This window comes from Pinus tabuliformis, chromosome 6, assembly GCF_031772625.1.
Source record: "Pinus tabuliformis cultivar Carrire ecotype Pingquan chromosome 6, CPIR1, whole genome shotgun sequence".
In the NCBI taxonomy this organism is placed as follows: Eukaryota; Viridiplantae; Streptophyta; class Pinopsida; order Pinales; family Pinaceae; genus Pinus; species Pinus tabuliformis.
Window position 1 is genome coordinate 935,935,731 of NC_142292.1, and position 16,616 is coordinate 935,952,346.

The following is a 16,616-nucleotide window of genomic DNA, read 5'->3' on the forward strand; positions in this document are numbered from 1 at the left end:
GCTGTCACAAAAATGGCAGAAAAAATTAGCTATTTCAATATCACCTATGTTCTTCTTCTTGTGCTTCTTCTTCCCTTTGTTTGTAATGCGGTAGTAGAAGGTTCAAGATGTGGATGCCCAAACACTGATCTCATAAGAAATTATGTGAATGAGGGAAGTGGAATTGAGATTCCTTTTATGAAATGCACACATGGTCGATGGGGTAGCAGAAGAGCGTTAATCTTCGGGATGTCGATGAATACTCTGGTTCTTGCCATAGCCACTACTCTACTCTATGGAAGTACTGTCACAGTGTTTGCATATCTCTATTTGAAGTCTCTGAACTTTTCATGGATGCAAATGAGGTTGAGCTAATACAACCTAGTTAATTCCTCTGCCATGGACGACTTTAACGAATACGATCATATCCTGTCGTGATGCAGGATTTGAGGCCAAGGCTCATCAGGCCATTCCTAGTCTTGTGGGCATGATTACAGTTAATTATGTAGCTTCGATATGCCAAAAAAATTCATTTATGAAACATTATGAAAGTTATAACGGTAATGGGAGGTTATGTATATTATCAGATTCTTCCATTTCCTTCAGTTTGGCTGGTTTGAAAACCAACAATGTACACTTATTCTTCATGCCATATAAAGAGCTAGTGGGAATATCTAGGGTTTCAAGGAGAATTGACCTTATCATTTCCTATTATTATAAGTGGTACTTTAGCCACATAAACACAACAAATTGAGCTAACTCTCATAGCTCTTTTTACTGAGTATTACTTTACTCTTTTTTTTTAATATTACTTTGTTTGTGACCAAATTTTTTATTAATATTTAAAATTATTTACCTGCAATATGATTGCACATCATTTTCACACCACAATGCCATGTGGATAATTATAGCAAATTTTTCTGCCATAATTTTTTGATGCAGTTATAATATTTATGCTATAATTTTCAGATATTTTTAGATTTTTCATTGTTAAGCTTCATAGGAAACCACCCAAAATTATCTCATACTCACACCATTATTTATGTTTCCTTCAACACTTTAGTAAGCAGGGGTAAAAATGTAAATGTGCAAGCTTAATAAATAGGAGTAAAAATGTAAATGTGCATATTTTTTAGTGTTTATTACTGCCAAAGTTTATGCAAGTCTTTTCCCTTACTACGTAATTAATTTTTTAGTTTCATATATTAATTTGCAATTTTCTTGAAAGCATAATTTTCTCTTAAAATGGTAGGGACTACGCTGTCATGCAACAATTGTTTTTATCCATTTTTTTTTATGTAAATACTTGGTTAAATTTTGTTAGGAAGTAATTGATGGTAATTTTGTTATTTACTTCCTTCAAAGGTTAAGAATAAAAAATCCCTGCACAAATATCTAAAAATAATACATGAATATTACAACTCTATCCCTTATTAACCATTAACTAATTAAAATGTAATTTAATTATTTTTTAATATTTAAATTAATTTTATAGTAAATATTATTAATTAACAAGTTCAAAATGAATAAAAAATATTGTGAGTTAACATGTTTAAAATTTTATTAGTTGAATAAAATAACTTTATTCATAAACAAATACAATGGGATAAACTCATGTGAATATTTTTTTGTCAAGTCGTCACTTTCGTAAGAGATGACGATAGGTTTAACCTTTGGCTCAAAATTGCCCACCCGGCCTAGGCGACACAAGCCCTTAACATCACTGCTTTTTTTCTCATATAGTTTGAACCAATGAAGTTCACATCAGGAAATGACTTAGTAGTGCACCCTATAACTGTCTATTCGAAGTCTTGTAGGCCAACTCATGTGAAAATTGATTCAAACCATAAATTTTTATTTAATATATATATATATATATATATATATATATATATATATATATATATATATAATAGTTAAAAACTTAATTTAATATATATATTAAAAATAGTTTAAAACTTAAAACAAATAATATAGATTCATTTAATTACCATATAATTATTTTAAAAATAGAAGCTACTCATTTATATTACTCAGCTATTTATTATTTATGACAAAATTTGGTTTGATCGCATGAAAATGAAATGAATTTTGACACATAAATTAAATTATAGTAAAAAATATATATAATTTTATTTATTATCAATAAGAAATCAATAAAAAAATATTAATAACACTTGAAATATTTATCAATTTAAAAAGAAAAATAACTAAGTAAATAAAGCATCTTCATTTTAAATATTATACTTTTTTAAGGAGTATATTCAACTTATTTTTCACATCTTTCACATATATATCTCGCAAGAATAACTACTTTTTAAAATATATCTATCTATACTTTATTTAGAAAGTATAAAACTTTCTAGACAATTTTCTCAACAAAAACATTATCACTAAGATAAGACATTATTATTGTAGTTCAGTAGGATTAGATTGTCTATCCTCACTAAACAGAATTAACAAAATACGTCAATTTATATTGACTCGATATTTAAACTAAGTAACAAGTACTAACTACTATGTAGCATTTGTTTAAAAATATTTTTAAAATATATTTAACATATTGCATGCATTCAAACAGCTTTATTTTATTGCTTTTAAGCGAATACAACAAAAAAAAATCTATTTTTAAAATAATAAATAAAGAATTGAGCCAAAAGGAAGAGTCCAGACGCTCTTTTAAATATTTGTACAGCTAAGCAGAACGCATCTGCATAACGCTCTTTTAATGGATGCTTTAAAAGTACGGGGACTTAGCCTGTGGCTTAGAACACAACAAGGGCATGGATCGATGAGATCATGTTGAAGTCCATTATTATATTTCTATTTCTTCAGCATGTGTCTTTCACATGGCCTTGCTTCTCAATGAATGTGATTAGGTGAGGGATGCACTTTTGTTTTGGGTGAGAATTAAAATTTGGTGGGGCTTAACCACTCATATTTTTGGTGAAGTACAATTAATGTGGTATTTAAATGTTTAATATTATATTTATTTTTAATAAATTAATATTATTAAAATTTTGGAATTACTATTATTATTATTTAAAAAGTTTGCTAAATTGTGAATATTCATTATTTGTCTTATTAAATTGATTTTGATTTGCTTAATTTATTTAGTCAATGTCATTAGTCACAAGTGGAGAGTTTTTATGGTTTTTTCTTGAAAATACGTTGTGATCTCTAAAGGAGCTAATGTTGTGAGTAACAATGGTACCTATAAGAACCCTCACAAATTCATGTTGAAGGTGTGCAACTAGGTATATTATCAAGCCTGGCCTTGAATTCACTATTAGGGTATTTTGTAGGGAAAATATTCCCCCCCCACCAACAATTTGAAGTGATAATTGACAGGTAGACTCAAGATAACTAGGAGTGATATGGTTGGTGTTGTAACCATGCTCATAAACCTTATCAAAGGTTTTTTTCTTTTCCAATTTGTAGATGCAAACAATGCTAAAAATATGTTGCATACTAGTCCCTAGATTTGCAAAAAAACCTTCTTGGTTATGGAAGTTTGGACTTCAAACTCTTCAATCTATTATAAGATTAAAATAAATTATCCTATGTAGATTGAGTTCATTACTCTCTTGATGTAATTATGGCGAAAACTTTGTTGTATTGTTTTTCCCTTATGAGAGGTTATGTGCTTAGAACTAGATAAGTTTAAACACTAGGTCACAACCTCAATAGTGTGTTAGGGTTAACTTATGCCCAATTAGGCAATAAAAGGATCTACTGGCCTATTTGTTAAGTCAACTTTACGAGCAACTACTTTTGTTGTCAAATCCCTTATCACCAAATCTGTGGGCCCTAAGGAAGGATCCATGACACTTCATTATCAATGTCTTTTGTGAAATTTTCCCTTAATTTCATTTAATAAAAAGTGGTCATTTATCCAATGGGATTGGACTAGATTATGCCTTATCCATGCTTTTTCATCTTCAAGTTCCCTTCTATATAGGCAAGGAAAGTGTCTCTTCCACAAATATGTATACAAGTGATCCAATCCAAGAGGGATTTATTCCTACAAAGATCATTGGAAGTTGCATGCATTGAGTGATGACTACAAATGCACTATAGCAAGTAGATGTAGTTGGCCAACCTCATGGGCCACAAACACCATTTATTGTGTGACTTCACAAGGCCTAGGCTCACCTTCCACTTGCTACATTGTGTTCTTCCACTTCTTAGATATTGAATAGCTTATTATGCTCCTTGGTTATATATTCACATGACCCTTGAAAAAATAATTTCTATGGTTGCTTAAGGCCCCATTGAATGCTCCTATCTCATTGACCCTAATGGACCCCAACGTAAGAATTTTAGATTATTGGGCATGGACCTAAGAGTAGAGTCAAAAAAATAAGTCTTATATAGCTTCATTGATGATCATGACCTTGTTCCATTAGGCCTCAACCCCTTTAACCCAAACCCCCAAGGTTTTGGAACCAAGTATATTTTCATAACCTAGGATGCCTAGTTTATCATAGTGAACAACAATTGGATTTAACAAGATCTTAATAATCCACTCCTTATTAAGGAATGGATTTCAATGTCTTGCTATCCCCTTTCTATGTCATTGTCATATCAAGATACTTTGATTGGGGAAAATAGCCTAACGAGGCCAACAAATACAATGCTTGGTGACTACTTTAATGCCATCAATACTTTTGGTGTCGTTTAAAGCCTCAAAGTAAATTAGGTAAAGATGAAAGGTACACTAGTTTTATGTGCAAGCACCCTAATGGAATGTCTAGGGCTTAAACATCAAGGGAGAAATTATATTTTCCACCAAATTTTGACTTCCCCTTAATGGAATAGATGTGATATGCTTGTAAGAAGTCAAAGTCACAACATTTATTCTATGCGAATTAGAAAAAAAGGGATAGCTAATCTAATCGCTCCTAAACTTACTAGTGTAATTGTTGACTAGGTTGTTGACCTCATGTAGAGACTTGTCTAGTGTATGTTGAATCTAGATTGCCATATCCTTATGTTGGCTAATCTCTTGCCTCTAATAAATTTGGAGAAAGGTAAACCTTCTTACATTGGATAGCTAATGAAATTATTGTTGTGCCATCGATTTTATGTAAAGAGTTTAACTTTTAAAAATTTCATTGTTAATATAATCTTTTGAGACAACCACTCTCCACATTGAGGCATAAATTTAATACAAAAATAAATAAATTATCTACTCTTAATCAACTCTTATCTCTTAATGATGAACCTAGTTAGTGACTTGAAATTTTTGGAAGAAATAAATCTACTTGCATGTGGCATTCCTATATTTAAGTTGGTAGAATTTTCTCAAGGAAAAGAGGGAGTGGTACAAGTTTTATTTTCCTCTAGTGAAAAGAAAGCATGGATGGTCCTTAAGAATCACCATGGGTTGTATGATCCTAAATAAAACTATAAGCATGATTCAACAAAACCTAGGTTTACCTGGATCAACTTTCACAAAGGTGTTAATAGAATTAATAATAAAAACTAATTTGAAGTCTTCTATCTTAGCAAAATTTGTTTTAGTTTGATGTGAATGGTAGTTGACCAAAATCCATGGTTTCCATGTCTATCTCTCTAACCATTAGCCAATTTAGTTCTCTATTTTAGAGGATGCATAAAAAAGATGCTTATAAAAAAATTGGTGCATCCTCCATATATCTCATCTCTAGAGTCTTTATTATCATATATACCATTGGTATGACTATAGTGGGAAATTTGTGAGATGTTTGTTATTATTATAGTAAGATTCCATTCAAAATGGAAAATATTGATGATTTTTTGGTCTTGTGTTGTTTCAATATATATATCTATCTATATCTATATATATATATATATATATATATATATATATATATATATATATATATATATATATATATATATATATATATATATATATATACATATATACATATACATATACATATACATATACATATACATATACATATACATATACATATACGAATTATCATATTTTAATATTTTCTTTTTAATGGTTCATTAAGTAATTGATATTTTGGTAATTATATCTATTTTTCAAAATTCCTATTTATTTTTCAAGTAATTTAAGAATTTTTCTATTATTCGAGCCAAGTTTTTTATAGATCTTCATATATATCAATATAAGGACATACTATGTGTTGTCACTCCTAGAGACAGTCTTTGGGTTGATAGGAGACCAGTGCCTAGGACATCCTAATTAGTGCTATCAAATTTGTCTTAAGGACTTGTAGCACCATAGTTTTGCATGTAATTCAAATAAGATTGATTCAGAACCATTCATAAATATACAATGTATGAACCAACACACACGCAGGAATACATAGGAAATGATCCTCGATTGGTGGTGGCCAAATCAGATTGAGAGCTTGCAGCAAATCAGTTGTTAAGATAGATGTAATTGTAGAAGATAGTAGAGGAGAAATCCATCATACAGAGCTTAAATCTTAAGAATTTTGTATATTTGGGTTTACAAAGAAACGAGATAAAGGAAATGTTTATGGAATGTTAAGATACATGGAGCGCTTTTTAAAGACTTAATTTCCACACCCATACAAGCATTATCCATCAAGAAATTGATCGAAATGAATCTTATACAAGCTTAATCCATCAATAACTTGATCGAAATGAATCTGCATCTAATAAGAAATATATATGGCAGCTACTTGACATGAAATCTGAGAGGAATATTCAACATATATGAAAACATATTACAATCCAATAAGTTGGAATCACTAAAAATATCGCATTAATTTTCTGAGAAACATACATACATCGAGATTCATAACATTGTCTTCATGAAACCAGGAAAGGTCCTTTGCAAGAGTTCTTTCCAAAAAATTTGAACCTTCATTAAGCATTTCTTCCCTCTTTTTATAAGGTCCTTGTGCTTGAGAGACAGTTACAAAATATCTTAGCCGAGCTCCATTTGTCTGATCGACTAGTTGTCTCCATGTGTGAAGGCTCTATTGTCCAAATCATTGCAACAAATTTGATTCCTTTATTTAAAATACATAAACTTACAAAAATAACAAAATGGAACAACTAAATGATGGTTGAGAAAAATATATCCATGGCATGCCTACGAGGGCCTCTGATCAGGCCACGTCTTTTACCACAATGTTCCTCTTTAGTTACTCGGCTGGTTCACTTGTCACTTTCCCATTAACTGCTTGAATTCCACACTTTATAGAGTTGGGATCGATCAATCATGGTGGCCTTAGTGTTGTTCTAGATGCCATGTGATAACCCAATATCGGAACCCCTCTCATCAGAAGTTTTTCAAACACCAATTGTTCTAAAGTTTCGATTTCCTTAACCTCTGATATTTTGACCTCCGATATGAGGCATCACTCCACATGGAACCTCATGAGTGGTGACATGTGTCATCTAGATTTGTCCCCTTAGGCCCCTCAAAATACCAAAACTCCTTGTCACGTGTCCTGTCATACCATTGTGTCATGCTGATGTCAAATTCCACTATAGATTTATCAGAAGCAATAATATGTTGCCATTTGTCTTGCTATAGGAGAGAGAAAAGGGTCCATCAACCTTTGGTTTTACAATGAAATCCTTCATTAATCATTTATCATCGTTCCATGGTGCTTTCTAATACTATCAACACTTTATGATATCACAACTTTTTAAAGGTTCTCACTTTAAGAAGTTTTGATTCTGTGATACGTCGATGTTCTGATGTGTCAATGCTCCTCCAACCTCTGATACCACCTGCTTTGATGTATCATACCTCTATTATTGCGATGCGCGATGTGATGAACCTTCGATATTGCGATATCCAATATTCTGGACCTCCAATATTGTGATCTCTGATATTCCTTCCTTCCTAAGGATTCAAATCCTTGAAACTTCAGCAAACCATATCTTTTGATCCAAGAGTCCATTTTTAGACTTCCACATATCATTGGAAATCTTGTTTAAATCACTTTCCAATGGACAGTGTCTGATGTAGTATTTGACTCCTTCTCCTTCCTAGAATATGATTGCAAAATTCTCTACTCATTGACTTTCTGGACATACGAAATCACACTCCCCATGATGATCCTCCACATGAAGCCTGCAACTACCATAGGAATACTTTTAGCCATGCATTTGCTGCAACACATATTCTTGTCAGTCTGGTTGACATTAGTGCCAACATTGGCTCCAATTGGGAACAGTGCCTTGTTAACAAGGTGCTGAGAACCTGCAGACTAGTAGCCTTCTATCCATTGGGCATGGAGTCATTTTATTCAAGTATATAAAAACAAAAACAGAAACATAAAGAACTAAAAGTGTTACTAATATTTTATAATGGCTCACCAGTATGTACAATGGTTGAGAAATGGACCTCTTAGTGTAAATCTTGAGGAATTTCCCATTTATAGGCAGCTCAAGCATTTCACCCTCCAAGTTTTTCAGCAAGAAAGTATTGTTTCCCTTTGCCTCATTAATCTTGAAGGGTCCAAACCATAAGGGATCAAATTTTCAATGTTTCCCTTTGTCTTCTCTTCTTACATCCCACTTCAAAACTAGAGCTCCTTGCTAGAGAGGTTTATCCTTAGCCTTCTTATCAAATAAAAATTTCATTTCATGTTGGCAGTTGATTAACATGTGGTTTACCTGCTCTTTGTTCTCTTGGAGCTCCACTAGTTGATTTATCCTTCATTTTAGGGAGTTTGGTTCTTCTTCCACATCTTGTAATATTTTGGAAACCAGCATGGAAAGTTGTATAGGGAATATAGATGATTTCCCATAGACCAATTTGAAAGGAGATTTCCCCGTGGATATTTTAGGAGTGTCCCTATTAGCCCATAGGGAAAATTTTAGTTGGGATTCCCAATTTCTATGGATTTTTGCAATTGTTTTATTCAGGATCCTTAATACCGTTTTGTTGGAAGACTCAACTAGTCTGTTTCCCTGTGGATAGTAGGTAGTAGAGTGGCCAACTGTAATGCTGAATTTCTGACAAAAGCTGATAAATTTTGTAGACTTAAAAACCTAAGCGTTATCAGTCACAATTTTCATAGGACACCCAAACCTCGCTATGATATTTTCCTCCAAAAATTTTAACACCACAGTGTCAGTTGCATTTTGGGTTGGGATTGCTTCCGCCCATTTTCTGAAATAGTCTGTGGATGTCAGTATCCAGTTATGTTGGTTGTTGGAAGGGGGATGTATCTCTCTGACAAATTCTAGTCGCCATTGCATGAAATGATTCTAGTCGCCATTGCATGAAATGATCTTCTATGCAAACATAGATTAATGGGAGTGGGGCTAATTTCTACTTCTCGGCGAACATTTGACACTACTTGCAAGCTCGAACACAAGAGTGAACTTCTCCGAATAGTTTAGGCTAATAGAATCCTTCTTTCAATATCTTTTGTGTGGTATTGTTCCAATTTTAGTGTCCCCCACAAATGGCACTATGGAAATCATCAATCACCCTTTGAGTTTCTTTTTCTACCAAACATAGAAGTAGTATTCCAACTGGGTCTTTCCAATACAATTGGCCATTGGATATAATAAAATTCTGGGCTTGTAATCTTAATGCTCTATACTTGGATTTATCCATCTTCACCGGGCACCTCAAGAATAACAAATAGTGGATGAAATCTTTATACTAGGAAGATGTTTGTATTTGATATGAAATTTTGGATCGATGTATTGATCATTTTTTGTTGTGTCCCTTCTTCATCTTCTTCTATTAATAATTTAATCCCCAAGGCCTAGAAATTAGACTCTGATAAGATTTTTCCCAATATTTGTCTTTTGATGAGTTTAGTGGGCTTGATATCCATTTTGTACTCTTGGATTTTGGCAATCCACTTAACTCTTTTTCCATCATTATCCCCTTGCACTAGGATGTCTTTAACAACTATTTTTGGAACATAAGCTACAATGTTAGAGTGTAAAACACAAACTTTGAAGGCCATCAAATATTTGACAAAGGCATAAGCTTGTTTTTCCAAGATATTTACGCCGTAAGGCATTTCCCTTTGAAATGGACTCCCCCAAATGCCTTTCTATCGTAATCGTAGCTGTTAGATCTTTTGTTAGACGATTGAACAAAAATCAGCCATCTAATTTAATAAAAAAATGTTTTAAAACATTAAAAAACCTTAAAAAGCGTTATTAGGGCAATGAACAATGCCCTCCACTTGACATCTGTGCGCTTTTTACGGAGGAGTTCCAGATAGAGTCCATTTGAATTCTTAGTGGAGTTTATGGCAATGAACTCCAGTGCCAGCGAAGCCTTTTCGTGGCCTCAAGGATGGTGTTAAAGTCCTTTTTTTTGGCGAAATTAGGTGGGTATTTTGGAAGGAGGTAGTGAAAGTATGGTTGCGAAATCCGAAGAATTTGGCACTATTAATATGGGGTATTGCTGTGGCAGTATCTGGAGCTATTCTTTTTTTGGTTCTGGTTGGCTTTCTTAACAGGGTCGTGCCTAAAAGGAGTGAGAGGGATGCCTGGTTTGAGGTCAATAATCAAATTCTAAATGCGCTTCTTACCATGATGTGCCTTTATCTACACCCACAACGTTGTTATCATGTTTTACTTCTCATTAGATGGAAACCAGAGGACATTGTTAATCTTAGAAAGGTCTACTGTAAAAATGAGACTTACAAACCTCATGAGTGGGCACACATGATGGTAGTTGTGCTACTTTTGCAAATAAATTGTTTTGCGTATTATGCACTCTATGGTCTGAATTGGGGCTATAAGAGATCACAGCGTCCGGCTATTGGAGTGGGTTTGTGCATTTCTATTGCAATAAGCGCCCCTGTTGCAGCTAGTCTTTATCTTATCCTGAGTCCTCTTGGGAAAGATTACGAAGCTGAAGGTGATTTGGAGACTACGATTATAAGTATCACTGATGCAGATGCAAACGCAGATGTTATTAGGATAGATGATAACTCTGTGAAAAAAAAATCTACATACGCGCGGCTTGAGAAGAAATACTCTCTTCTTAGAAGAGGTAGTAAAAGAATGGAACTTAAACCGGAATGGCAGGGAGGTCTATTTGACTGCTGTAGTGATCCTTCTGTTGCATTTTTTTCAACATTTTGTGGGTTCTGCGTTTTTGGGTGGAATATGGATAGACTGGGGTTTGGGAACATGTATGTGCACATAGTGACCTTCATTTTGTTGTGCATGGCCCCTTATTGGATCTTCACCTTGGCTGTTGTCAATATTGATAATGAGAATATTCAGGAAGGTCTTGGTATCACTGGGATCATTCTTTGCATGTTTGGGCTTTTGTATGGTGGGTTTTGGAGGATTCAGATGTGGAAGAGGTTTGGCTTACCTAGAAATGGCTGCTGTTGTGGGCAGCCTAATGTGACAGATCTAATGCAGTGGATTTTCTGCGGTGTTTGTTCTCTCCGTCAGGAGGTTCGCACTGGAAATTTCTATGAGGTCTGTGAGGATAAACTCTATTCTTAAAAATATCTTGGCCAAGATTCACAAGACCTGAGAGATGCTTCACCGAGTTTGGCTCCGTTGGGTCATGAACCAGGATCACCAGCTTTGAATTCACCCTCTTGGGTCAAATCAGACATGTCACCAAATTTGAATGCCCAAGCTTCAGTGTCGCTAGTTTTGAGTCCAATGCATTATTCCATTGAAAACTCTCTTCCTCCATAGGGTATGTCCCTTGTGCGGGAAGGGTCGACATTTCCTTTGTCTAACTTTCTTTCAGCGGAAACTCATATTACGATTTCTCCAGATTCAGAATCAGCGGATGCACATAACATGGCAGCTCAAACAGAAAATCTAAAGAGGGACGACTATTCGATGAATGCACCCATTCCCCAGAGACTCGAAAAATAAGAATAGGGCATTAACCTAATCATACTCCTATGGTTGATGGCTGGAAGGTTAAATTGAATTACCCTGGAAACTTGTCCAATATTAAGATGCATCTAGACATTGACTTGTTCTGTAGCTTTCTGCAGTGCCCATTGTTACAGTTTACACTTCAGGTTTGGCTGATTCTTTTCTTTATTCGATACAGTGGTTAGATAGAAACGTTCATTGGCATTGTTCTTTAGTCCATGAAACCTTACCTTACTTAGAAGGGGTTGATTGATGCAGGAACAACATTTAGAGCTTTACAGATCATCCATCCATCTTTTATGTTGATCCACGGACTGTGAAAGTAAGAAATGTGAGATAAGAGTAGTCAATAGTTCCTCATTGATGTATATTTGTCTGCAAATACGCAGAATATGAGATTCTAATTTTTAACTGTGTTGATGCAATTTAATTTTGCTTTCTCATCTAAATTATCTGACTTAATCCTCTGTAGTGAGTTAGTAATATATTTTGGGACAAATTGCATTACCTGTACTGAACCACATCCTAACATGGAATATTGCCCGTGTATGGTTTGCATTTATGTTTTGTACATTCAAATTTACATGATTTATGGTTCTATGGACAAAGCTGGATAGTTCTTTCTAATTCTTGATCACTATGTGGATCCAATACATTGAACTTGGAGCATTGCTGACAAATGAAGAGGATTTTAAAAGAAAAATTATGCCTTCATCTGATCTACAACCTGTGAGGGAAATTTTACTTCTATCTAGCTCAGGCTGCCTCTCCATAAAACACTACCTTTTGGTAGCAAAAGTGGAAAAAGGCAAACCTCTAGAGCTGGAGGCGAATGAAGAGGAGCAGGGCAAACTTTCCAGAGCTAGGAGGGAATGAAGGGGAGCAGTGGGAGTCTAACACAGGTGGACTAAAAGTGAGTCATGTTCGACTCAAGGAGACAAGGATGAGCTGGTCTGGTGATTCTCTACCCCCAGACTCGGTTTTAATGCAATGAAATGTTTGTTAACAGATTGGCCTGATGGAATCTAATGGTAATGGAAACCACTTTGGAAAATCAAGTCCCCACTAAAAGCATGAAGCAAGGATCTTCATGTGGCTGGCCATATAGAACAAGGCCCTACTCTGTGTAAGTACTACATGGTACAGAAGAGGATTGGACATGGGCCAAGTCGATGTCCTTTGTACAAGCTAGATGAGGAAGCTATAGGAGATCATCTTGCCCATATTCTTCCCCATTGTGGGCTAGAATGGATAGCCTGATACGGGTAGGAGGTGCTGGGCAAGGTGAAACTAAAGTAGTAAGTTTTACATAGTGGCAGTAGAAGCCAGATTTAAAAGAATTCAAAGCTTTACTCTTGATAGTTGGGAATTTGGTTTGCAAAGAACGTTGACGCTTTTGAATGGAGATTCATCCCACCTTTCGAGTGTGCATCCCAGCACAGATTTATATTTGCTAGTTATATAACTCTTCCCAAAGCAATGCTTGAGAGGTAGCCTTTTCACGATTTTGACGTAGCAAGCCAAGGATCTCCTCCCAAATATAAATATAAAGCAAGTGGCATAATTTTTTTTTTAAGACACACACTTTTTCAGGGTCAAGGCCAGATTGGGAGAGGAATTTGACAGTTATGCTGAGCTCCTTGCTTTGAAATTGCTTATTAATATACTTTGTAAAAAGGGGTTCAAGCTTCAGATTTTTGGTGATAATAAATTCGATGAAGGGTGAATTTACGGTGGGGAAATGGTCTTAATTCTGATTTTTGATGAGTTAAAAGGTCGATTTCTGACTCCATTTCTTTTTTCATCATGCCTACAGAGAACTCAACTCTGAAATTGACTTTAACTATACGTCTCGAAAAAGATATGGCAAAGCAGAGAAGAAAATGGAGAGGCAAGTTTCATTATTCCATGCTTGAACGCATGGTGTAGCCGTGGGCTTGTATACTAGATGACAGGCGTTTACTGTGGCAGGAAGTTATGAGAGGAAAGTTTCAGTATTCCATGCTTGAACGCATGGTGTAGTTGAACTCCTCTAGAAAAAAGAGCCAATAGGAATTTCATATGCAAGGAGGGATATGTGATTCGTCCCCAGGTAACTTTTCCTGTCTCTCTATGTTGCTGTCCTCTTGAGATATGGTTTAGCTACTTTTCTCTTGACAGGTGGAGGCATGGAAGCCATGGCACTTCCAGTGGAGGATGGTAGGCCGTGCCTCATTCTATTTTGACTCTCCTATAGGAACGACTGAAGGCAAACACGTGTAGTTTCTCCCTGGACGTGGCTATTCCAGCCATTATTCAGCTGTCGATTGGATATTGCATATATCTAAACGAGGCTCTTTCTGCCATGGTTTTGTCCACTTGGCAACGCCTGAGGTCCAATCCCTTCCTATATATCTGCAACTGATTCTCCTACATGTCGGGTCCTAAGTTTCTTGGGTGGTGGGGGAACATAGTCAAGTTTTTTAAGAATATATTCATCATATCCAAACCTTGCTTGGATATTCATCTAAGATTTGGTCCGTGCTGGTGCATATATCAGATTTACTGTTGCTGCATCGCCTGTCCAAACTCTTGAGTTTCTTCTCTGGTTTCATCCCCCTATCTTTTTTCGAAGCCGGATAATTTGAATTTTCCGGAGGCTGAAGCATAGATGTCTGCATTTATTTTGGGATCCTCCTCTCAATATTTTTGTGGATACGTTCACTGTCTTTCCTCATTTTCCCATAGAACATAGTTGGCTCATTTATACTTCTCTGCCAGAAGGGGCACTCCTGGGGACATAGTGATCGATCACTGGCGCCTATATTCATAAATGCTTTATCTGATCCCTATGAATTATTTGGCTTTCCCCTCTTATTGAATAAGCCTTGTTGTATTTTGTCTGAATGGTCTATCTTGGGATATCTTGATCGAGTACTCCGGATCTAGGCTGCAATCCATAGTTATGGATTTTCCGTCTGACAATTCTGAGGCTTCAGCATTGGTACGCGCCACCCTGGAGGCGGAGAAATCCCACGTCAGCCAAAAAGCCAACGATGAATGCGCTGCCTCGCTGTACACGGATATTTTCCCTGCATCTCAGAAGGACCTGTCTCCCATAGGCAATGTCTCTGCTTCCCGCCCAAAACGTAAACATTGTTGGCCGATTAAATCCTCCCCTCCTCCTGAAGCTATCAATTTGGACGGGACTCTGCTACTCGACAGAATATCTAGCCTGCAGGAGCGAGCCCTAGTGGGACGATGGAATTTCCCCACGATGGATGAGTCTCAATTTCGATCCTGGGTAACATCAAAATGGGTTCCTCTTCTTGGCTACTCACCCACTATTGTCAGACTCATGAATGACTGGTTCAGCTTCCATTTCCTTCAGGATCGGGATCTTGAGCTCATCTTCAATAAGCCCTGGGTCCAGGATCGAAGTTTCCTGGCTCTTTACAGATGGTACTTAGGATTTGATCCGCTCAGGAGCACCCCTCTCAACAATTACATCTGGCTCAAACTTCCTAGTCTGCCCATAGAGCTATGGAACAAAGAATTGATTGAAAAGATTGGCAACGCTGTCAGAAGATTCATATATGTGGATCCCAGATGCATAGGAACAAAGGACAAACGGGTTGCATGGGTCCTCATTGATCGAGGTTTTAGAGGTGGTTTCCTTGAATCGATTGAACTAATCTGGGATTCGTTAAAAGTCGATCAGCGGCTAGATTATTGGGGAATTCCATTTAGGTGCTCTGGATGTCATAGGACCAACCACCTTCATTCGCTATGCCCGCGTAGACCCTCTCATAAACACTGTCATAAGAATTTGCCGAAGAGGAATGATGATTCTACTGATGCACATCCACCTCTGCATCATAGTGTTGATCCATTTCGGGGCCCGCTCAATCTAAAATCCTGATCCTCACAAAGTACTGGCTCGCCATGTGATAAACCCTTTGGTCCCTTGCGCCCCCCTTCATTATCAGTTGGACCTCAAGGATGGGAAAGTGGTGCCGAGGCTTGTTGTCCCCGGGATGTCTCCTCGCCCAAGTTCCCACTACGGCCTCTCCTTGACCCGTTAGTGCCTCATCAATGCCTCTCTATGCCCCATCATCTTCCTAAACTCTCTTCAGACTTACCTACTCCCCTTTCTCCTCCGAATGATAAATCTCCCTTGGCGGGGCCATCACATTCCATCCAATATGTCTCTTCCTCTCCTTTGTCCCCCGCTGTATCCCCTGCCCCCCATGCTATGAAACTTTCTCCTGTACAACAAGAAGATTCTAAAGGGAAGGCAATTCAGGAATCAAATTCTCCTTTTAACCAGCCAACTTCCTCTGAAAAAAACTCTATCGACTGTGATATTGATCTGCTCATGAAACGGGCCTCATTAAACTTAAAGCCCCTCATCATTCATAAGCCCGACCATTCTCCTTCCCTAGTCATTAGTCTGAAATCTGCCAGCAACATAAATGTTTGTCGTAAAGATAAATGGGGAAGTAGACACTTTAGAGGGAGAATGGGGAAAAAGAATCAGACTCCCAGGGAACTCAATCTCATTGACATTCCGGTGTCAGAAATAGCTTTAGATGATTTCACTGCAAAAAGGCCTCTTAGAGCTAGTCGGCCAACTGAAGGAACAGATGAATAACATCCTATCTATGAATATACGGGGCCTAGGAGCAACTCCTAAGTTTTTGGCTCTTAAGGACCTCTTTAGATCTTCAATGTCCAAGCTGCTATTGATTCAGGAAACAATGCATGATTGTGCCCAGACCATTTCTTATTTTAGAAGAATGTTCCCAACTTGGCAT

At 36.3% G+C, this 16,616-nt stretch overlaps 1 protein-coding gene across 1 annotated transcript; it reads left to right on the plus strand.

Moving 5' to 3' along the window:
* Positions 1 to 228: 228 nt before the first annotated feature.
* Positions 229 to 11,427, plus strand: LOC149261994 (uncharacterized). Its single transcript, XM_089373297.1, has 2 exons — positions 229 to 344; positions 10,290 to 11,427. The coding sequence occupies exons 1-2, from the start codon at positions 229 to 231 to the stop codon at positions 11,425 to 11,427; spliced, it is 1,254 nt and encodes a 417-aa protein (XP_089229423.1).
* The last annotated feature ends 5,189 nt before the right edge of the window (positions 11,428 to 16,616 follow it).

What these genes read in the sequence shown, in the direction of transcription:
- LOC149261994 (XM_089373297.1), top strand. Translation starts at nt 229, where the DNA reads ATGTCGATGAATACTCTGGTTCTTGCCATAGCCACTACTCTACTCTAT. An exon ending in TTTTCATGGATGCAAATGAG is followed by an intron (nt 345 to 10,289) that starts GTTGAGCTAATA and finishes TGGCGAAATTAG; the next exon opens with GTGGGTATTTTGGAAGGAGG.